At 56.9% G+C, this 23,203-nt stretch overlaps 2 protein-coding genes across 3 annotated transcripts in view; both read right to left on the reverse strand.

The window, feature by feature from the left end:
• Positions 1-23,203, reverse strand: part of LOC144588734 (uncharacterized) — a 110,663-nt gene that overhangs the window by 19,957 nt on the left and 67,503 nt on the right. The gene's annotated exons all lie outside the window — the stretch shown is intronic.
• TONSL (tonsoku like, DNA repair protein) lies at positions 169-22,888 on the reverse strand. 2 transcript variants are annotated; one of them, XM_020814890.3, is made up of 26 exons: positions 22,741-22,876; positions 20,050-20,145; positions 19,096-19,238; positions 17,711-17,894; positions 17,307-17,436; positions 14,430-14,601; positions 13,664-13,778; positions 13,416-13,564; positions 12,932-13,084; positions 12,525-12,650; positions 11,198-11,399; positions 10,152-10,216; positions 9,499-9,588; positions 8,820-8,892; positions 8,531-8,694; positions 7,866-7,989; positions 6,619-7,370; positions 6,268-6,344; positions 4,997-5,153; positions 4,680-4,758; positions 3,976-4,277; positions 3,092-3,263; positions 2,590-2,768; positions 2,271-2,344; positions 1,597-1,730; positions 169-969 (listed from the first exon to the last, which is right to left on the reverse strand). In XM_020814890.3, exons 1-26 carry the CDS (start codon positions 22,856-22,858, stop codon positions 773-775), a joined length of 4,227 nt encoding a protein of 1,408 aa, XP_020670549.3. In that variant the 5' UTR covers positions 22,859-22,876; the 3' UTR covers positions 169-772. The 2 variants fall into 2 exon arrangements, with proteins under 2 accessions (XP_020670549.3, XP_072855712.2); XM_072999611.2 differs by lacking the exons at positions 169-969; positions 1,597-1,730; positions 2,271-2,344; positions 2,590-2,768; positions 3,092-3,263 and adding an exon at positions 3,270-3,678 and having other exon boundaries at positions 22,741-22,888.

Consider the following 23,203-nt stretch of genomic DNA (forward strand, 5'->3'; position numbering starts at 1 on the left):
TTCCTAAGCAGACACATGCTTCGGAAGAAAGGGGGTGGAGGGAATCCTCAAGCCCCCCGTTTCCTTCTCTCCCTTCCTCCCATTTCCGAAAGCGAATGGACCAAAAACCAAGACACCCCCCCCTCCTTTGACCCCGTTGCCGAAAGAAAGAGGCAGCATCTTGGGCAGTGAGGCGAAAGGCTTGCATTCAATAAATAAGGGAAAGGCCGAAGCCTTACAGAGGTGGGTAGGTGGGTTTTGTTTTTGTTTTTGTTTTTCTGTTTCCAGGCAGCAGAAAACACAAAAAGAGTATGTTACAGGGACACACAAGAGAGCAGCAGCCTTATCTGTTGCAATTCACTCCCTGCTCTCCCCGTTGAGACCTGCAGTTCCCAGTTACAGAAGCAAGCAGACATTGTTCACTTCAGGAGAGTTAGCCGGGGGGGGGGGGATCAGGATGAAGCCCCTTTCCGGTCGTTGTCACCACCCCCACCAGCCTCCTCTCCTTCCCTTAATGCGCCTCCTTTCACGATGCGCGAGGGAGCCAGTCACCCAGTCGTCCACTTTCCACTGGGTTCTGCTTGTCACAAGCAGGATTTAAGAGGCCCCCGTGAGATCCCAGGAAGGGCCACCAGTGAAGCCACGTGGAGCCGCCCAAGTTCGCATGCACACACGTCTGGCCTTGGGCAGCCACTCCAAGGCAAGGAATCCTGCACGCGGCTGGGGAGGGGGGGCTCTCGTTTCCCAAGTGGCCGGGAACTGGGCGGTACCGGGGCAAGGTTCAAGACCCGCACTAGGGCAGGCACTGGCAGAAGAGCTTGTGGTGCCGTGTGACGGAGCGGAAGGAGGTGCCCGCCGGGCCACGCCATAACGCTGCCACGTCTTGCTGGTCGTCTCGGCTGAGGCGGCGACTGCAGAGCTGCAGGCGGCACACCCGGGCGGAGAGCTTGGTCCAGGCCAGGTGGTCCAGCGGGCCTTCCACAGAACAACCTAGGAGAGAGGACGGCAAGATCGCCGGTCAGCTTGAGCTCAGCACCCCTCGCGAATCCTGTCTCTCTCGGGCTCCTCCAGGCCAGCCGTAGCCCAACCCCCCTCTTCCTCCAAGGAGTGCTCTCTCTCTCTCTCTCTCTCTCTCTCTCCTGCTCTGAGTTTTGCCACCACCCAGGAAGAGCAGCGGTGGCAGACCTGGTAGGTGTTTGTCCTGCCCTTCCTCAAAACACCCCAGTTGCCCACAGAAACTGCTCATGCTCTCTCTCTGAATTCTTCTTTAAAGCATGGCCTAACGTGAGAGACCACCCGATCCTGGATGATCGTGAAAGGCGAAGACTTGGCGCCTGGAAAAAAGGGTCCTTTCCCAAAACACCTTCTGGCCAAAGGCTTGTGTTTCCCTGAGAGAGCAAGAGTGAGCTGCCCGTGCTGGTGGTAGAGGCAGAGGTCATGGCTCCCTACTTCAACAACATTTCCAGCTATGGCTCTGGGGGCCAGCATGGACCAGTTAACACAGACAGACGGCAGCAACCCTTCCAGGCGAAAGGCAGGATCCAGCTGGGCCCTTCTGTTGGGGGAGGGAGGTGACCCCCCCCAGGGGGGAGCAGAGGGGGTCAGCTGCGCACTCACCTGCCAAGCCGAGGAACTGGAGGCCAGGCGTCCTCTCCTCCAGGGCCAGCAACAGCGTCCGGAGCCCCACAATGCTGACTTTGGGGTTGGCGGACAAATCCAGAGAGACCAGAGATGGGCAAACAGGGAGGCATCTGAAGAGGGAACACCAGAGAAGAGAGAGAGAGAGAAAAAGAGAAACCCCTTGGGGTCCTCTTGCCATCCATAGCTTAGCAGCTCAGAGTGGTATAGATTTACCAGATGGGCAGGGTATAAATCAAATAAATAAATAAATAAATACTGTGATCGAAGCAGGGAGCCTGAACAGGAGGAGTGGCAGCTTGCGTCCTCTGGCCCTTTCTGTGAGCTCACCCACCCACACCCAGGAAGCGAGCCTACGGCAGCCATAGAGAGCTTCCCCCCCGCCCCCAATCCCTTGACCTGGAGGGCCAGACCCACTTCCCCCACGGCCCAGCCTGGTGTTGCTTGAAAGAGAGAAAAAGAAAGGGAAAAAAAAAACCCAGGAGTGGCTGCATTCAGCTCCTCTCTGCAGAAGAGTTTCACAGGGTGGGGCTGCTGGTCCTTGGAAAACTGTCTCTCCAGCCTTTGGGGAATCTATGACTAGAGGGGAGCAGGCACACACACACACACACCCCGAAGCCTTAGGGAGTTTAGGCTGGAAGGACCCTCCTTACCTGGCCAGTTCTGCAACACCGTCGTCATCCAGGTGGTTCCCAGAGCAAGTCAGGTGAGTGAGAGCACAGCCTTCCTGCGTCCAAGGAAGAAAGAAAAGGGGTGGCCGAAGCTTGTCTTCCGTGTTCTCCAGCAACTGCTGAAGGGACCACGTCAGGAAGGGGGAAGGAAGGCCACCTGCCACGGTTCCCCCTCTTCCTCTACGCAGTTACAGGAAGCCCAACCTGCCACCCTATCCACTCTCGGGAGCCCCAAGGAGGAGACGGAACAGAAGGGCTGGTCTCTTCGGAGACCCCCACCTGATGATGCCCATCATCCTACCTGCGCCAGGTAGCTGGCCACAGGACGCCAGAGAGGCTGCCGGTCCTCTGCTCCGGCGCCCACCGAGCCAATTTCCAGGTGGGTGAGGGTCTTGCCAGGCAGGCTCTTCAAGAGCAGTTCAAGGCCGGAGGCGCCCAGCGCGTTGTGGGAGATGGCCAGGTGGTGGAGGTGCTCCGCTCCTGAGAGAAGAGCCAGGCAAGGCAGTGAAGGGGTGAGGGAGGAGAACAGGGCGGATGGAAGACAGACAGACAGACAGACAGGAGGGAGGGAGGACTCGGGGAAAGGGGAGGGCAGGCTCCCTTTCCTAGCAAAGCGGTTTCAGTCTCATCGTGATGAGCAGAAGGAAGCAATACACAACCGAGTGGAAGATGCGCTTCACTGAGACAGAGGGCTGGAGTGCAAGAAGCAACACCCCCCCCCCCCAAGAGCTCCTCTCCCGTCTTCCAGTGAAGCCAGACGCTTGCCCTCCCTGGTGCAGGCATGCAGGCTCGGTTCCTCTTACCGTTCAGGGCACTAGCCAGCTGGAGGCGGTAGTGCTGCAGAAAGGCGGGGGTGAGGCCGCAGGCTTGCAGCTTGAGGGTGCTCAAGAGGGGACACGCCTGGACCAGGGCGGCCAGGGGCTGGCAGCTGCCGTCACCCAAGGGGTTCAAGCTGAGGTCCAGCCATTCCAGGCTCTGAAATGAGGGAGGGGGCAAACAGAAGACCGGCCACTTGGCATCAAATTGAAGACAGGAGGGAAAAAGATAGAACGCCAGACAAGATGGCAAGCAGCCGAGGTCTCCGGCTGCAGAGCCAGAGGTTGGAAGTTCGATTCCCGCCCCCCCGGGGCCTCCTTGAGAGGAAGCTGGACTCCATGATGCAGGGGGGCCCTTCTTCCAGCTCAGCCGTTCAAAGGTTAAAAGCAGGGTGGGGAGGCACCTCTCAGGTAGCAGCACCTGGGAAGATCGGACTGTTGTTCAAAATGCCCAATAACATATGCTTTCATTTTAAAGAGGACATAAGCATCTATTTCTCAGGGTGGTGTAAGATAGGGTATAGAAACATGACGGCAAAAGGACCGAGCTATCTGCCAAACATGGGCAAAGAAGACTGGAGAGAGAAAAATCAGAGTAAAAAGAAAAGAAAAGAAAAAGATACAATGAAAACGAGAGAGTGATGGGAAAATGTGGCCGGTTATGTGGAAGACATGGCATCGTCTGCAAAAGGCACCTCCTGTTCAACCAGTGAAGCCCCCTCTCTTGATTGCCAGCCCCCGCCCCTCCCCGGATAAAGTCCTGAAATAGTTTTTGTGCACCCATCTGGCCCCAGGGGCCCTCCTGGTCCAGCTGCCCCAAAGACCTCAAACCACCCGTGCCATCGCGTGACCCGCCTCCCTCCCGGCCCTACCTGGAAGGTGCTGGGCCCTGCCGGGCCGGCCACCAGCTTGCGCAGCCCCTCGGGGCCCAGGCGGTTCGCCGAGAGGTCCAGCCGCTTCAAGCCGGGCATGGTGCGGATGCTGGCCAGCAGCTCTTCGGCCGAGTCGTCTCCGAGGCCCGTCCCAGGGAGGAGCAGTTGCTGGATGGAGGTCTGCAACTTGAGGGCCCGGAGGAGCGGGGCCAAGTGGCGCGGGCGCAGGGCCAGGCCAGAGGCGCTGAAGACTGGGCCACCTTCCTGTCTCTCCAGCATCTTCAGGAGTAGCCGGTGCTCCCCTGCGAGCCAGACGTTGGGAGCAAAGTGAGACAGGTCCCCCCCACATGCTTCATCAGGGGCCAGAGCCTGGCAAGCTGGCCTGGCCACCCCAACCCACAGCACCCAGGAGAGAAGATGGGGAAGGGGGCCGCAGGCCGAGGGCAGGGAGGAAGCCCCTCCTAAGAGACCTCCCCGCTCCACCTTGATGGGCCAGGGGGGATTGGATTTAAATCGATCCAAATCATGATTTAATATTTTAATTCACAATTTAAATATATTAAAAACTGGATTTGACCATTTAAATTAAAACTTTTTTTAAAAAAAAAAATTAAATCATGCTTTAAATTGTGGTTTGTTTTTAAAATGCCACAGAGACAGCCTCCCCTGCCCCCCCAGCCCCCGGGGACAGAAGGGTTGCTTACCCCCAGGAAGGCTCTGGCAGGCCTTGCGGTACCTCTCGGCCAGCGGCGGCAGGTCCCAGGACTGCACCTCCGCCAACACCTGTCAGGGAAGAGAGGGCGCTGGAGGGTCAGCAGGGGACATGCAGGCACGCACCCCCCCTCCACTCAAAGCCTGTTGGCCTTGACCAGGAGCCTCCAAACGCCCCTTGCACATGAACCGGCCGCCTCCTGCAGACCCAAGTGACCCGTTCGGAGGCAGGACGAGGCGGGGGATGCCTGAGCAAGAGGCAGCCCCCGCGGACCGGGGGTTCCCGGCCTTCTTCTCTCCAGCCACTCACCTCCTCGTTACTTTGCAGGACGTCCACAATTCGGTCTTGGGGTGCCAGGAGGGCCCCTTCCTTCTGCAGGGTCAGGCGTGGCAGGAGACCGCAGGCCTGGTAGTAGCGCTGGGAGGCCTGCTCCGCCAGCCAGGCCACGGGGTGACTCTCAGAGTCACTGCGAGGAAGGAGAGAGAGGAACGCTGCAGGAGGCCGGGCCCTTTCCCAGCCTTCTCAGGAAGGTCAAGACGGAACCCATTTAAGAGCGATCCAAAAGGGGGCTCAAGGGAAATGAGAGGCTGGCTTTTGCCCGTCCTTAGCCCTGACATTCTTAGAACTTGCTTCCCAGAAGGCGCTCGGACACACTTGTAACACAGATGCCAAGCGGGAGATGACCAGCTTTTCACATCCAGGTCACATTCAGCAAGAAAGAGGGAAAGGTCAGAGGGAAAGGGGGACAGAGATCCTTTATCCACCCCAGAGTCCGTCTGCCCCCCCCCTGCAAACATCTCATGGTGAATGGTGAGCCCTTCACTCTGTTTTGGACTTCCACGACCAGAATTCTCCAAGAATCCCCCAGGCATGTTCCTGGGAGTTCCAGCCCATCAATACAGATCGCTCCGGGCACCTTCATTTCACTCGCCTGGACAAGGCCGTGGCCTCCGTCTAGGTCTCCACTTCCTGCTGTAATGCTCGCTGGGAGCGGTGGTCCTTCAAGGGACCACCTCTGCAGACCATCAAGGGCAATGAAACGGTCACCCCCAGGAAGCGTTGCAGGAGCAAAGGAAAGCCGTCAAGAGACATTTAGAGACAATCACCTGGCAGAGCTCCTTTGGCCTGGATTCCTGCTTTGAGCCCAGGGGGTTGGACTCAATGGCCTCCGAGGCCCCTTCCAACGCCCTGATTCTATGACTCTAGGGTGGCCCTGTACCATCAGTTGCCCATACCAGCCATGCAGTCTAGGCAGGGCTCCCAACACTAAAAACTGTTGCAGAAGAAGGACAACAGCCCAATCAATAAAGGGCAGCAAAGGTCAGAGAGACGGGAACCAGGCGGTGTGGAGCAGAGTCACCATGGACAGGGGGAAATGTGGACCCAGGAAGCTTGAGCATGGATTTACACCAGAGGCTGGAGGCGACCGGAGTCACTTTGCTTCAGGCACCGCTTGTCAACAGAAGCTGGACCCTGGGTGAGACAGGCCCTCAGGTGGGTCTGGCAAAAGGATTCTCGAGGATCAAGCAAGAGAGACCCCCCCCCAAGGGGCAGAGCAGCCCCCCCCACTCCACCCTTACCTGTGCGGCACAGGGATGAGGAAGACGTTATCTTGCACCTTGACTCGCACCCGAATCGGGGGGAGAGGAGTCGGGAGCTGCAGACAGGAAACAAAACCGGCACCAAGGAGGCGGTGGGTTCTTTCTCCGACGCACCTACACGGCTGCCAAAGGTCCCCAAAGAAGCAGGCTCCCCCCCGACCCCCATTTCATCCTTTCCCTTCTGTGCGGGAGGGAAGCGAGTCCACCCTTGAGTCAGAGAATCCCCACACGGGGGTCGGCTGCCTGTTGGGACCTGTCTTGTCCCTAAAACGACAGAGCTCAAAGGGCCCCAAACTGCTCCGCAGGGCTGCAAGCCGGTGGCAACCTCACCTGCCTGAGCCCGGGGGGTGGGCTTTCTCCATCCACAGCTGCCACCCCATTGACCCGGCTGGCCCCGGCGGCTGCCCCACACAGGTTGCTGGGATCCGTCGTCGGTTCGGGGGCCTCCACCACACATGCCCCTCGGATCCTGCCCAGAGGAGTTCTGTCCACCATCAGGGTGAGGCGACTCTGCCTGGCTTTCCGCCGATTCTTCCGGACCACCGCCGGGGATTGGCCGGGAAGCCCATCGCCACGGATCTCCCGCTCCGGACTTCCCTCAGACTCCGAGCCCGACTCCCGGGCTGGGTTCCGCCGGCTTCTTTTGCGGGAGGAGTTGGGGTTCAGGGCCAGGTCGTCCTCCAGCCAGTTGTCCCCCACGTACTCCTCCTGGGGGATGAGGGCTGGTTTGGCAGGGAGCCTGGCCTGCTCGGGGCTCCGTGGGGGGCAGGACTGAGCGCTGCCCACCCCCCGTAGGGCAGCCTGGTACTCAGCTGGGGCGGCCAGCCTGGGCCCCTCCGGCTCAACCGAACCCAGGGCCCACATCCTTCCTTCCCTCTGGCCGAGCAGCCGCGGCCTCTTCTTGACAGGCCTCCGCAGAGTCGTCTCCTCCTCCTCCTCCTCTTCCTGCCTGGGCTGGTTCCACCGGGGACTTGGAGAGGCCTCTCTGCCGGACTCTGGAGGGCTGCAAGCCTGAGGCCCCGAGAGTTCTGCATCAAAGAGTTCACTGTCCGGCTGCTCTCGGGGAGGCACTGGCCCAGCACCTAGAAGGGAAAAACCAGAAGCCATCTCACTGCCAAGAGCAGAGGCTTGGAACAGGACGAAGCCAAATGGAAAGGTGGACGGACACACGGCTGTCACAAAAGCAGCCTGGCCATTCCACCCGAGACTCTCTCTCTCTCGGAAGTGCAGCAGCTCCTGAAGCCAGGACGCCCGCTTGGCAGGGCTTCCCCTGCACCAGGGGCGCCCGAGACTGAGGGCCCCCAATTCCCACTGCACGAGCCCTTGGCTCTTCCTCCCTGGGGGTCCTGCAAGAGGCCCGGAGCCAGCTTTGAGCAGGGGTGCTCCTCTCTACGCTTCTGCAAACTTCAGAGATGTAGATCTTTGTTGAAGCCAAATCAGAGCTAAGGGTCAGAGAGCCCTCGTATCACGCACCTTCCCTGATGCTTGTGAAGCATTGCCAGGACCAGTGCCGTCTCCCTCTCTCCCTCCCCACCCCCGTAGTGCCAAGCCACCACCCATCCTCTGCCCATCCTCACCTCGACCCGCCATGGCCTCCTGGAGGAGGCTCTCCATGGCCTTGCAGCGCTCACGCGTCTCCCGGTCCAGATCCTTGCCATAGAGCTGAACCCATCCCTGCAGCGTGCCGAGAGGAGTCTGGCCCTAAGGTGCAGCGGGGGAAAGGGGGCCGAGGATCAGGGTGGGCGTTGGCACCCCAGAAACAGCAGAGCCCTCCTCCTTCCCTGGCCAGCACCAGCGTCTGCAAGCAGAGCAGCCAAAGAGGCCAGAGGGAGTGCAAAAACTTTAGAGAGCAGGACCAGCCAGAAGGGCAGATCTACTCCAAAGGGGCTGAGACCCTGCCAAAATGGAAGTCATACCCTGCGGGGGGGGGGGGGAAGGGCTCAAGGAGGCTAATTGGCAATGGGCACGTCTTTCCTCTTCCTCTTGTTGCCCAAGAGCTGGGGCTCCATCATGCAGCCTCCCCTTTCGAGGGCTGTGGGCATCCAGGGAGGAGGAAGAGGAGGCAGCAGCAGCTGGGGTGGGGAGGGGGAGAAGGCCTAATGACCACCCTGGCAAAGTACTCTCCCCTCTAAGCCCACCACCACCCCTGCCATGATCCCCTCCCCAGTCCCTTCCCTCCAGGAGGACCCGCGAAGACCCTCCACCCTGCCCACCCCAGGTGTCAGCCCACCCAGCACCTCACCTTGGCGTTGCGGAGGAGTGCAGACGCCCCCCTGTGGATCAGGAGCTCTGCCACATCAAAATGGCCGCAGTTGAGGGCGTCGTGCAGGGGGGTGATGCCCTCGCAGCCAGGGCCCCCAGGATCGTCCTTGGCCGCCCCGTGGTCCAAGAGGAAACGCACCACCTCTGCAGGAAGAGTCCCAAAGCTTCGCCTTCAAGACAGCCTCCCCCACTCCCCCCCAGGAGCAGCTTCAAAAAGCTCCGGCGTTCCTACCCCCCCTCCTCAGTGTTCCCCACAGCCCACCACTCACCGAGGTGCCCATGGTTGCAAGCCTCATGCAGTGGGGTCCAGCCGCAGTAGTCCCGGGGGTTCAGAGGGTGCCCCTGGTGCACAGATGCAAAAAAGGGCCTGCGTCAGGGGGTCCCAGAGCCTTTGAGGGGAGAGCACGACCCGGATTCCTCACACCGCCCCCCCCACCTTCTCTCCGCTTTCCCTCCTTCAAAGGACGAGGATCTGGGCAAGGGACGGAGCAGGAAGGACAGCTGCCCTCACCTGGCCAAGGCAAGACCTCTGCTCCGCCCCACCTGAGCCCAGTCCCTGGGGAGGCCCCGAGCGTTGGGCCCTGGGAACCGACTCAGCTTCCAGGCCACAGGCAGGTCCTCCCCTCCTCTACCTCCAGTTCGGCTCAGGCCCTGCAACCTCCTTCTCATCACGGGATTCGGAGGGCAGGCAGGGAGCATCCCCTAAGCTGGCTTTCATGACCCAGGGAAGACCCGGCCCACGTCCGTGTTGAATTGCCCGGCCCTGCTTGGAAGGTCAACCTCAGAACGCGAGTCTCACGGATCAGACAGGAGAACATCCTCAGGCCCAGAAAGCTGGAGGGCAGGGCAGGGCAGGGCAGGGCAGGGCAGGGCAGGGCAGGGCAGGGCTACAGACCCCTCTTGGCTACAGACCCCTCGGCCGCCAGGCCAGGACAGCCCTCAGCGCACCTTCTCCACAAAGAATTGGACCTGGCGCAGGTTCCCCTCAATGCAGGCGCGATGCAGCGGGGTCTCCCCTTTGTAGTTCCGCTGGTTCCACTGGGGAAGGGCAGACAACACGGTCAGGGAGAGACACCCACCCCTTGGCCCCTCCCCCAAACCAGCCGACCCGCAAGATCCTTCGGGCCGAGGAGTCCACCGGCTGACGGTCCAAGATCTGCCCTGTGGGCACCTGCTGTGCCCCCTCAGTTCCCCTTCTGACAACCCACAGTTCCAACATGGGTGGGACAGAGGCAGGCCAGCCGGCCGTCCCAAGCCAGGAGGCCAGCCTCTCAGACCCTGGCGACAGATGCCACCAGGCGATCGACTAGGAGTGAAAAAGGCCTCTTCCAAGCCCAGCCGGGCTCCCTGAAATCCCCGGCTTTCCATCAGCCCCAGAGCACCCTTCTCCCAACACAGGCCTACGTTGCAGGGAAGCCGCAGGCCCCCTGGGATCAGGCTCCAGAGCGCACGCACGTCTGGGAGCCGGAGACTGGCCGCTCTTGGCAACTGGGAGGTCTCTGGCTGGCTGGCGGCAGCGCCCTCCCCACCCACCCCCGCCAACCACCAACCACTAGTTTTCCTGGCCCAAAAGCGCTGGTTGGCCTTGGAGAGCACCTGACCTTGTTGATCCTGCGCTGGCCCGGCCCGGTTTTGGTGTAGCCTTCCAGGTCCTCTTCCTCCTCGTCTGCAAGAAAACCAGACTCGGTCAGGGACCCTGCCCAGGCTGCCCCCCTCAAGCCTCCCTTCCCTCCAGTGTGAGGAAGGAGGGGGGCATTTACAGCACCCCAGGGCCAGGCCTGCTGCCCGCTTGCCTTTGCAGGACGAAGTGGGGGGGCGCGAGGGCCAGCGCCCAGCATGGCTCTCTGGGCCCGTGTCTCCCCAAATGCCCTGACCACACCGGGCAGCCACCTGCTCCAGAGCGGCTTTAGGGGAGGGGAGAGGCCTGCCCTTTCCTCTGGAGCTCCTGCTCCCTTGATTTCCATGGTCTCGCAGGGAGGGGGGGGAGGAAGGGTGCCCCAGACCTCTGGTAGGGCCTCCCTCTCCTGCATCCTCTTATCGCCACTCTTCCCCTCCTGGTCTCCTCCGCCACAGGGGCTGAGCTCACGTGGGAGGGGGGGGAGAGAGCTGGAGACGAAAGGGATGGGTTTGGCAAAGAGACAGGGAAACCCCACAGGGAGTAACCTTAAAACTGGCTGGGGTGCACTGGGGGAACTTGGGCTGCGGAGGAAAATCCCAGCCAGACAGGGGACCATAATGGCTCCCTCTTTCAAAAAGCCCAAAGGCTGTTTGTTGCTCAGAAGGAACCATTCTTCTCCTTTCTGCAAAACAGGATCACCTTCATAGATTCCTGTCCCATAGTCTGGACTGCCTCAGAAAGGGGCCTCCTTTCATCAGGTCCCTGTCCTATAAGTAACAAGCCACGAAAAACATTTAAACTGCCAGTGGCAGAGATTATGAAGCTAATTAAGGAACCAGGGAGCCTAGTGGCAAGGGGTTCCACAGTCCCAGACATATTCTTCTGTTTTAAGAAAAAAAAGGAGGGGTGCAGGAAGCAGTAACATCACAAGTAACATGTCAGAACCAATATCTCTTTTCTCCCCATAAGCCAAAGGCAGCACCAGCCATAGCTGTGGCTCCTGATCCGACCCTCTTTTACCACACTCACCACTATCGGAGAGCTCCAGGTCGCTCACGTCCAGAGGCTCGCTACTCTGCAGCTCTTCCTCCTCCTCCTCTTCCTCGCTGATTTCCCCATCGGAGCTCCAGCCCTGCGCGCGGCACAACTCCTGCAGCTGAGCGAGCGTGCCGGCTGCTTCAGGGCATCCGAATTTCCGCTGGGAGGCGAGGAGGTGCCGCAGGATCTGACGCTGACAGACCATAGATGAAAACAACAAGGTTGTTAAGAAGTCTCCTCTGGTCCTCTCATGCCAGGTCAGGACTGGTTTAAAACAACCCTTCATGAGGCTTTAATGAGAGATTTGAGGAAAGGTTTCACCCACCCACCGCAGTCAAGTTTCCATAGCTGAGTCGGAATTCAAACTCAGGTCTCCTGATTCCATATCTCAACCTATGACATCACGCTGGGAACCTGACATGCGTCGACTCGCTCAGAATCCCTCGTGTCTCTCCTGACCTTCAGTCCGCTAAACCTGCTATCATCATACTTCCGAACCCTGCCTGCCCTCACCTTCACTTGGGTGCAGGATGAAAACTGTTGTGGTGGCGCCTTGGGACAGGAGAACCACGTTTTTGTTGTAAATCAGGCAAAATTGTGCTGAATGCAGCTGGCCTAAGAGAGCAAGGACTGATGCTCTGCTGCACAAACGCTGGTTTTGAGAGGGAAAGGACACTAACTCCACACACACAGCGGAGGACATTAAACCCTACTTCCCTTGTTCTGCTGTCTCTTCATGGAAAGGAAGTCGGAGGGGGCTGAGAATCCTTCATGAAAGCATCTTGTCAAGTTGGAACAGCTTTTAAACAGACAAGAACAAATAACTTTACACCCCTGATGTTTTGGCTCAGGCTGCTCCCTTTCAAAGGGAGTGTTGTCGTGTTGAAAGAACAAAACACAACAATGGGGGGGGGGACCTGCCTAGAACGTTCTTCCTGGGCAGGGAAGGAAGGCGCTGCCTCCAGATTACGGATTCATTGATCTGTCCGAACAAGGAGCGCTTGGGCGACGGAAGTGTGGAAGGAAGCCAGGAGACGGTGCACAATGGAGAGCCACAACGGAGAGGCAACCGGAACATCTTTCAGCGGTACAGAGCATGGGAGCTGGCCTTGTTGGGGGCGGGCAGGGGGGGCAAGGGCCTGGGGCAGAAGGCAGGAGAGGAGTCCTCTGTCACTACGTTCGCCCAAGGTCTGAGACAGAAGGGAGGACGGAGGCTTGCCTTTCTGCCGACAGGAATCTTTTCCTCTTCCTTCTCCTCCTCTATCCCAGAAGGGAAACAACCCTCCCAGCCCCGGCCCCCTCCCCTCTCAAGGCTCACCTGCAGTTTGGGGTTGGCGGCCCCCTCCGCGCACTCCAGGGCGTTCTGGAAACAGGGCTCCAGGTCCGCGTAGCTCTCCTTGGCCTCCTCCTTGGCCAGGGCGATGCTGAGCCACGTCCTCCCCTCCTGGTCCGGGAAGAAGGAAGGGGCAAAAACAAAGCCGTTACCCCCCAAACTCCGCCTCTCCCCCCCACCTGCCCGACGAGGGTCTTCTGTTGCTCTGTGAAAACGGCCACTCCCAGCGGGGACCCACTGGCGAGGGATTCGGGGGAGCGTCACTGGAAAAAGCAACCCTGCCGTGTTCTGTGCCCGGGGGGGGGGGCTCAGCAGCAAAGGATCCCAAGTGTGCCCCTGACGCTTAAAAACACACACACACACACACACACACACACACAAGCCAATCTTACCTCCAAGGGGTTTCCCTTGCGAAGATCCAGCTCTTCCTGATAGTGCTGTATTGCCTGCGGATAGTCCTTCAGGTCCGCATACGTGGCCGCCAAAGAAACGTGGATCACGGCCAGCTCCTGCGCCGGCCGCTCCAGAGCCCGGGCGTGGCACAGCTGAAATGAGACCACCTTGCAATGCCATAGCATGGCATCTTGGCCCTCATCTGCCTGCCTGTCCCTCTCCCCTTGTCCTTGTCCAGCCTGGGGTCACCCTTCCCTCCCTCCTGGCCTTGCTTCATTCAACCCAACCAGCCCCTTGGAAATTCCTTCAAAGTTTTCCCCCAATTTTCTCAGGCTTCCTCATCAGGACCCAGTTCTTCAACCACTCTGGGAAAAGCTCAGCCCTCCTCCTCGCCTTCATTCAGAAGGGATCCTCACCTTTGCCGAGCTAGCCAAAGGCCCCCCCCCTCTCTGTAGACCACCTTGAGTAGCAGCCTCGCCTCACCTGCTTTTTGTAGGCCTCAGCAGACCGCCGATAATCGCCCGCCTTGGAGAAAACGTCCCCCAGTCGCTCACACAGGCCCACGGCGGCTTCCCGGTGACCGGCTGCCTCCTCCTCTTCCAGGGCCTGCTGCAGCCGGCTCACCTTTGTGGCTGCCAGGGAGAAAGCCCCCAGTGAGCGCCCCAAAAGCTCAGAGCGCCTGCTGCTCCTGGCATGCAAGCTGTTCAAAAGGGCTCGTGTCTCCCACTCACCATAGCGCAAGCTGCTGCAGATGCTCTCCCGCTGCTGAGGCTGCAGGGAGCCCAGTAAGTAGGCCTTCCGGAGGGCCCGCTTGGCCGCCACAAAGTCTCCCAGGCTCAGCAACACCTGCATGGGGGGCACAGAGGGCAGAGGATCAAGGGCGCCAGAACCCCTAAGTGGCCAACGGGGGCTCAATTCCTCCTCTACTAGGGGGAGGCCCCAATGAGAGGACAAGGCAAGGAACTCGGGGCCAGAAGGGTGCCATGGACCGACCCCCTTTTTCTCCACAGAGGGCCCTGAAGGAACAAGGGGGCCACAGCGGGCCCTTGCCTAGAATTTCTCAGCCAGTTTTGAGGAAAGGAGACCTTGGCCCCTTCCCTGCATCAGCCACCCCTTTTGCCAGGCTGCTTCCCTTCTGGGACTCCTGACATGCTTGCAAGCATTAGTATATATCCCTGAAAGGAGGATCGGTGGAGCTGCTCCAGACTTTCCTCTTGAGCCGGCGCATGACGCAGCCTTGAAATCCTGGGAGCGCAAAACCAAGGAATAGCCTTCGAGAAAAGCGTTCTCCATGCTCCTTACACAACTCAAACAGTGTGTTAAAATGTCACACAGATATTAAGAGGGACAGATTAAAAAGGGAGCACAACACCCTGGAATTACAAAGGCATCTTTGGTGCATCCCCACTCTGGATGTTGTGGGAGGAGGGGAACTTGCGCACATGCACAGGTGCGCCTGCGTCTCTGTGCATCCAAAGTGTGCCGCTTTGCCCTCACCTGAGCGATGCCGGCGCAGCACTCGCTCTCCATGTACTTCTCCTTCATCTTGCAGGCGCACTCCCGCGCTCGCTCCAGGCAGCGCATGGCCTTCGAATGCTCACCCTCCCGCAGGTGGATGGTACCCAGGTTGAAGTAGGCCCGGTAGAGATCTTCGTGCAGCTGAGCCTGACTGGAAGGAGGAGGAGGAGGAGGAAGAGGAGCAAACCACCCGGCATTCCCGGAAACCATTGTCTGAGACCAGCCCGTGCTGCTTCTGTGCTCCTTCCTTCCAAAACTAGCTCAATGAATCTGAGGAGGGACTTGCCGCTCAACTCAAGCAGAGGCTGAATCAAGCCAGGAAGCTTTCTAGACTTTATACTATTCATTGTATCCTCCCCTTTCTCTCCTTGTAGGGACCTAACGACAGTCCCCGGGTTGCTATGGCAGGCACGAGGTCCCGAACTACTCCTGACAGCATGGTGTCAGTATAAACATTGAAGACCAGAAGCCAAAGAGACTCCGTCATCAACCCCAAAGACCAGCACTGCTAGCTCAGGCAGCGAGAATGCCGAGCAGTGGCTTGGTCAGGACGCCGGCAGCATCCCTAATTCTGTCCCAAGCCCCTGGACAGCCGTCAGACTCTGGGACAGGACACCTGGCGAGGGGAATGGAATCGCAACAGACCACCGCAAATCCCTCCCCCCCAACCGCCCCAGCTCCTGCCTCTTCCTCCTCCTGCTGCGGCACAGAGTATTCTGGTTGGCAGAAGCTGGAGATATAGTAACCCCTTCCAGTTTGATTCAAGCCAGAGTCTGTAATAACAGGCCAGGGCAGCAGACTCCCCCCCCCCCCAGGCTCCAGTTCTGCATGGCTGCTGCTTTGCCCTCCACTGACCTGGCATTCAGCAGAAGCACTTTTCACTCAAGGGAAGCCTGGCCAGAGCTACCCAGACTATCTGGTTTGGAGGAAAACCCCAATATTTCTTTGATTCCCCTTGTTTACAAGCATTGAACGGCAGCGTCCTCACCATGTGGCACCTCCCTCTGCCTTCCACAGTTTGGGCAACTGGCTTCTCCCCCCCCCCACCCCACTGGGAATCCCAATTCCATCACTGAAAAGACATTCTTCCCTCACTAGGCAATAATTTAGAACAGGAATAGTCTTCCAAAATCAAAAGAAGAAGCAACAGTGAAGCAAATGGCCCTGAGCTCAGTGAAACTGGCAACCTGGCCCTCCCCCTCACAATTCCCCTCTGAAGGGGCTCCCCTCCATTTGGCATTGCCACTTTTGGCAGGGAGAGACCTACCCCCCCACGGAAGTCAATAGGGGCACAGGGCTTCACTTCCCTCCCAGCTCCCCTCCTCCCCATTGGAGAGTGGCCCCACTGCATCTCTGAGCACATGCAGAGAGCCGGACATCAGCCCTTAGCCATCCCCACGTATCAAGGACGAAAAAGCCAGGCCTTTCAAGAAGCACCCCCCCCAACTGCTCTGCCCTCATCAGAAGGAAGGAAAGCTGGCCTGGGGTGTGAGGGATTTTGGTTCCAGGAAATCACCAGCCCGTCCTGAGAGAGGTGGTTCGGTCTCTCCCCACAGCCACCTACTCTCACCTGAGGAGAACCTACGGACACCACCCATGCTCGTGCTACTAATAAGAGAAGGAAGGAGCATACACGAGACAACTGCAGTAAATCTTAAGCTTAGGACTGTCAAATAATAACCATCTTCTTTTTCCAAAGGTTCAGCAAACGAGCAAATTTTGGAACAGTTCCTCTTTGGCTGGCTAGGGGTTCTGAAGTTGCAGAGCTGTCCCCAGTACTCCCTAAGAGGCTCACATATTTATACATACAATTCTTCAAACAAGTGAAACATGGCAGTGTAAACACTGTTGGAAGTGTCTTTGAATTTTTTTTCCTCTCCTTGGAATTCAACCAAGGTAAAACATGTGGGACTACAGCGTTTATGTCTGCTGCCTCGTGGCGTAGTGGTTAAATTGCAGTACGCAGCCGAGACCCTGCTCGCGACCTGAGTTTGATCCCAACAGGACAGCTTAAGGTGGACTTGGCCTTCCAAGGCTGATAAATTAAATACCCAGCCGTGGCGGGGGGTAATGGGTAGCCTGCATCATTAACATTGTAAACTCCCGAAAGAGAGCTTTAAGTACTCTGGGGCAGTATATACTGTATTTTGTCATGTATAAGACCCCCCACTTTTCCAACCCCAAATTAAGAAATCTAAGTGGGGCTTAGCAAGTGTAGGGGGGAAGGGATCAAAGCACTGCAGGATCGCTTTGATCCCTGTTTTCTCCCTTCATGCTAAGCCCCGGAGGGAGAAAGGGATCGAAGCAATCCCACCACTGCACGATCATTTTGATCCCTTTTCCTTTTATATAGCCACGGGATTGCATTGATCCTTTCCCCCCTCCTTTTGCTAAGCCCCATGGGACTTAGCAAGCAGAGGGGAAAGCAGAGATCAAAGCCATCCTGCAGCACTTTGATCCCTGCTTTCCTTTTGCTAAGGATTAGCAACTGGAGGGGAAAGCAGGGATTCAAAGCCCTGCAGGATCAGTCTGATCCCTGCTTTCCCCTCCACTTGTTTTTGTTCTCTCCTCAGCTTACTTCCCTATATAAGACAACCCTCAATTTTTAGTCGAAAGTTTTTAGACAAAAGTTTAGTCTTATACATGGAAAAATATGGTAAGCGGCACACTTGGCTTGTCTTTTAAAATATTTTGAAAGGTTTAAGAGGTTTTTAACACCCAAATAAAGTTCTGAGCTCAAGCATGTCACGTTCTGAGGAGGGCAGCAGGGGGTTGCTGCATTCATCCTTTGATAGGGAGCCCACGTGCCGTTCAAACTGGGCAGATGGGGAGGGGGAAACCCGGCCGAGCCCTTACTTGGCTATGTAGATGCTCTTCTTGATGTAAAAGGTGTGCTTGGCTGGGTTCTTCAAGCTGTCATAGACCAAGCCAAGGTTCAGGTAGAGACGGGTCCTCATCTCGCTCAGCAACCGCTGCGATACATCCCCTGGGAGAAGAGCTCGTGGTGAGCCAGCAGGCTGCTATTTGCCTGCAGACATCCCCCTCCCGCCTGCCCCTCCAGCACCTATTGAATCCCCTTTCCTTAAGAGAGGAGGGGGGAGAGGGTTTCTCCCCCCCCAAGAAAGAGACGAGCGGCGGCTCACGGGCCAAGCTCCAGGCTTCCGCTCTCCCCACCCACCAAATGCCTTGGACCGCCTTGTCTTCCAGCAATGGTCCTCCTCGGTTCACCAGCGCCCAAGTCCACTTCAGGGAGCCTGTACCTTCCAGCTTTTCCTCCAGAACGGCCAGGCTCTTCCTAAAGGCCTTCTCGGCTTCCTGCAGGGCCTCACCGGAGGGGTTGCTCTCAGCCATGAACATGTAAGTCCTGCCAATGGTGGCCCAGGCCCTCTGCTGCTCCACGTGGTTGCCGAGGGAGCAGGCCAGCTCCAGGTGCCGGCGCTGGTGCTGGCAAGGTGAGAGGGACAAAGACCAGGGCGTCAAGGGAGGTCCCCCAGCACCGCCCGCGGCAGACGGTCTGCGGCCGCAAACTCTGAAAGGAACTGGGAGTGGATGCTGCAAGAGGTTCAACAGACCCAGGTCCCCATTCCAAACCACAGGCAAGCTTTATTTAGGAGAGACTTTTCCGCACAAAAGAGTCACGTTCAAATTCCACCCAGTCCATAAGTTCACCCAGTGACCAAGTTGTCCTTCCAGCGGCAGCTGGCCAGACGAAGAACTTTTAAAAAGACCACGGCAAAGCATCGGACACGAGTCAAATGCAAAAAGGAAATTGTTGCTAATAACAACAGATGCTGAGGCTCAAAAGGGACTTGAGAAGGAATGTATGTAGGTGAACGAAGGTTATATCCCTGCCTATATGCCCCACCCAAGCCTTGGCCAGATACATTTACAGTACCTTGCACTGCGAGGCCCAGCAACATGCTTTGAGAAATGAAAAGGAACATAGACAGATAGACATTCACACACACAAAACCACACTAGCTGAGATTCGTACTTCCACAAATGCTTTCAGATTTCAAAGTTGACACTGTCAGGTTTCACGCATTTTAGGAGATTCCTGGGGGAACCCCTCAGGGGCCTCCCCACCCTCTTTCCAGCATGAAGAGACTTCCTGCGAGGACTTATTAAGCACCTTTTTGCTAAGCTACCCGCACCAACAGTTCTCAAAAAGTGGTGGAGAAAGGACAGGGCTAATCGAGGTGGAATCCCAGACTTTCATAATAATTACAAGGAATTTATCCTCCCTCAGTCCACCTGCACACGTGGCACACCCTGCCCTCCTAAGGCCAGCGGCCTCGGGCCATCCATCTGCCATCTTCTGCCACACCGGGGGGGGGGGGGGTACTGTTATTACAACATTCAAATTTACACTCAACAGCTGTGTTAGTTTTCAGCTATATACAGAACTGCACTTGCGTTTACTTCCAAGAACCCCATAGTATTTGTATCTGAATTGTAGACATAATAAGGGAATGTCTGTAAATATCTAAACTCCCTTCCTGGAAAAAGGAGGCTGTTTATTTCTACCACGGTAGGAGCCAGGCACTTGGACAGAGCGCCTCGTGGGACAGAAGATGCGAAAGCTGAAGAACTCTGGCCAAGACGACGCTGCTGGCCATGCCTCTGCCTTGCCTGGCCCACGTACCTTTAGGGCGGCTTCATAACTCTCCAGCTCAGCCAGACACTCCCCAATTTTGCGGTGGGCAACGGCACAGCCAATGACATCATCGACGCTCTCCAGGAGACGCAGCTCCAGCCGGTGCTCCTCCAGAGCTTCCTGGTAGCGCCCTGTCGGGGGGCAGAGGACTCTACGTCAGGCCTTGGAGGATTAAGAAAGTCAAGACTGCTGGGTCTACTGCTGCAGGGGTGCAGAAGGGGAAGACACCCCCCCCTCTTGATCTTGGTCACCTTCTCCCTCTCCTGACTGACTGCACGCATGTTCAGCAGCCTGCTCAGAGGCAGCTGCTGAGCCCCTCTTTCTGTAACTTCCACCTGTCTGGCCTCCTCTGCCAAACAGCGACACCCCCCTCAACCCCCCTAGAAAGCTTGCAGGAGCGTGGTCAGAGTTCCAATGGACTGTACAATTTGCAGACACCGGAGACTAAGGAGCAGCAAGCCGAAAAGTAGCAGCCACACTACCCTCCCCATGGGTCCCCAAAGTGGAACAGCTGGGCCCAGGTCTCCTTTCAGCCATGGCCTCGGCAGACCTTTGATCACTCTCACCCCCCCCCACACACACACACTTTGGGTCAAAGGAAAGCAGGGACTGCCCACCATGACCAAAGACGTCAACAGCTGCTGTTGGAAGCTGCAGTTCAGGATCCTGGGAACGGAAGGTCATTCGGAGCAGGGAAAACGGTTGACCCTAAGAGTTCACACTGTCTCTCCTACTGCACCTAATAGCAAAAGTAAACCACCACAAGATGCCTGTGGCCTGTAAGGCTTTGCTGGGCTCTCAAAACACCAGAGATGGCTCCACAAACTGCAGCAGCGATCACTACGTCTCGCCTTGTAGGAACAGCCATTGTAGCACCGGGAGCTACTAAAAGCCAGCCCCCAGGAGCCGCCAGCCGCCTTGGTCCCTCCGGGTGACACTCACCATGCTGAGCCAAGATCCCTCCCAGCTGGTTACAGAGGGCTGCTTCCTCCTTCAGGTCCCCCTTCCGCTGGGCTTTCTCCTTGTCCTTCTGGAGTTCTGAAGAAGAGCAGAGAGAGAAATCTCAGGGTTGGCGTTAATTCATCCCCTGGATTCAGAAACCAATACTGCCCAGCCACCCAGAGTAGAGTTGTGTGTAGATGGGAGGAGTGTACATTTAATAAAATAAAATAAAATAAATAAATAACCAGCCCTTCAAAGACCAGGCTGTCATCCTTCAATAATTCCCAACAGTGCACACTTCTCCATGTAAAGGAAAACAGACCTTGGAAGTCCTGGACTGCAACTCCACAAATTTCCCAGATAGAACAAACAGACAAGGGTCATGTTCACGACAGCCATTTTGTTCAAGCTCTAGTCCCTGGTGGCCAGCAGGTGCCTTGCCGGAGGTGAGGGAATCCAAGGCCGCTTTTATTTCTGCTAAAGGGGGATTTGGTTCGCCTGTCCAGCTCTTCCAAGACAGGCAGGCACCTGATGTTATTTAGTGCCTCTTCGGTTACTACATTCTCTCTAGGAGCCCTAACCACCGATGATCCTGACGAGGGCTCCTGGGAAAGCCAGTCGACATTCCCTCTAAGCTGTGCGCGCCTCTTGTGCCACTGCAACAGGCGCATGCAGCCAAATGATTGTTTCCTCCTATTTGCTTCCAGTCACTGCCAGGACTCTGCAAAGCTGCTGTGCTTGCACTCCAGAAAATTAGAAGGAACATTGGTTCTAGTCCAAGAATGTCTCTAACACCAAGTTTGGGAACCAATAAGGCAGAAGCTGTAGGGCGGTTCCAGAAAGAGAAACAGCAGGGAAAGATAGCTTTTCCTATAGGGTTTTCTGTGTAGAGAGGAGCTAGAAGACCTTTTCCATTCCCTTCTTCTGGGGGTTTCCTGGGACTGTGCAGCTTGCCCAAGGCCACCCAGGCTGGCTCTTCTTCCAGGAGGCACCACTGTCGAATTGAACTCCCAACCCCTACCTAATTTACTATCCATCCAGAATTACATCAATATACAGTGATCAGCCACACCATTAAAACCACCTGCCTAACATTGTGTAGGTCATCTCGTGCTGCCAAAACAGCTCTGACGCGTCGAGGAATGGACTCTACATGAATAACCTCTGGAATAACCTTCACCCTGACATTCGTGGGGCTCCCTCGCTGGGTATTTTTAAAAATCAATTAAAAACACTGATGTTTCGGCGGGCCTTCCCTTCAGCCAACTCCTAATCTTCCCTCTTTTTTCCCTTTCTTAGTGTTTGTTTCATTTTGTCTAGAGTTTTTCCCCTATTTAAAATTGTTTTAATATATTGTATTGTGCTTGCTGTAAGCCGCCTAGATTGGACTCAATGAGACTAGATAGGCGGGATATAAATAAAATAAATAAATAAATGACTCCTGAATGTGTCCCCCGTGGCCTCGGGCACCAAGGAGATCCTTTAAGAAGTCTTGCAGGTTGCAAGGTGGGGCCTCCATGGAGTGGATCTGGTGCTCCTGCACATCCCATGGATGCTCCATCGGATTGAGATCTGGGGAATTTGGAGGCCAAGGCAACGCCTGGTCATGTTCCTCAAACCACTCCTGAACAATGTTTGCAGTGTGGCCGAGTCCTGCTGAAAGGGGCCACTGCTATCAGGGAACACCACTGCCATGAAGGGATGTATGTATGTATGTATGTATGTATGTATGTATGTATGTATGTATGTATGTATGTATGTATGTATGTATGTACGTACGTACGTACGTATCAAATTTCTACCCCGCCCCCCTAGACAGCGTCAACTGGGGGCAGCATACAAATGTCATAAAATATCATAAAGTACAATAAAAACATCGTGATCATTAAACAATTAAATCAATAATATGGCGTGTTCAAGAAGGGAAATGATAGAACAAAAGGACAGAGTTCAAGAATTGACAGAAGGGGCAGAAGGATCTCCTCCCGGGAGGGTCTCCCACATCTTTTGGCAAGGGGAGCAATTCTCCACCTCCGCCAAGATGTCAAATTTCAACAAAAAAAAACAACCCATTTTTTCCCAGCAAAAAAACACACTTTCCACCTATTTTTTAACAGAAAAAAATGGGAATTTTCAGAAGTTTTGCGGCTCAGCACCAGCAAGGGCTCCAGTGCACACCCACCGACCCACTTCCCCACCAACGCGTGTCATTGAAAGATGGGGGTAGTGGAAAAGGAGACACGTGTACTCCTGGTGGGGGCAGAGAAGGGAAGAGCCATAGGCCCCTCCCCCTTACATTCCTGGGCCCAGTGTGGGGTCAAGGAGGCCGAGGCCGCGCCCTCCCTCCCTTGTCTTCGGACCCCCAACCGCAGCCGAGGAGGGGATGATGGGCGTTGTAGTCCAAAGCCTCTGAGGGGGCTTTCGTGCAGAATAGAAACCCCCCCCCCTTTCACCTTACGCACTCGGCGAGGCCCACCCCAGCCCCACAGCCTGGAGCAGTTAGCTTTTTTTGGACTACAAATCCCATGATCTGGCGGTGGATTCTGGGAGTTGTAGTCCAAAAAACACCAACTCCTCACACCAAGTGACTTTCCCGAGGTGGAAAAGGATGGGGGAGGAGGTCGCCCCTAAATACCCCCCTCCCTTCTTCCCGGCCTCTCCCCCCCCCCCGATGGCTGGCTGCCCACTCACGGCGGAGCTCCCGCTCCCGCGCGCCGCCCATCTTGCTCCCTCCGCCGCCGCCGCCGCCGAGGCCCCTTTCCCTCCTCAGCGACGATCTCCCGCGCGCCCCCGCAGCGCGCCCGCTCATTGGCTGCCGGCGAAACCCGGCGCCGACTTCTCATTGGCCGGCAGGCCTCCGCTAACCTTCTCCTATTGGCGAGCGCCGGCCCAATCGCTCGCGCGCGTGCGCACAGGGGTACGGCCTGGCTCGGCTCCCATGTTGATGGCCTCGCCCCCTCAATGGGCACCGGGGGGAGGGGGGAGAAAGAGAGCCTTGGAGGCTTTATTGTGGACTACAACTCCCGGCATGCTCCGGCAAAAGCGCGGCTTGGAGCGGAGCTGCTGCCTGGATAATTAACTTTCTTAGGCTCTCATTAAAGGGTTTTGCGCCTCTTTCTGTCTCTTTCTCTCTCTCTCACACTTTCTAGTCGTT

This window comes from Pogona vitticeps, chromosome 4, assembly GCF_051106095.1.
Source record: "Pogona vitticeps strain Pit_001003342236 chromosome 4, PviZW2.1, whole genome shotgun sequence".
NCBI classification, from domain to species: Eukaryota; Metazoa; Chordata; class Lepidosauria; order Squamata; family Agamidae; genus Pogona; species Pogona vitticeps.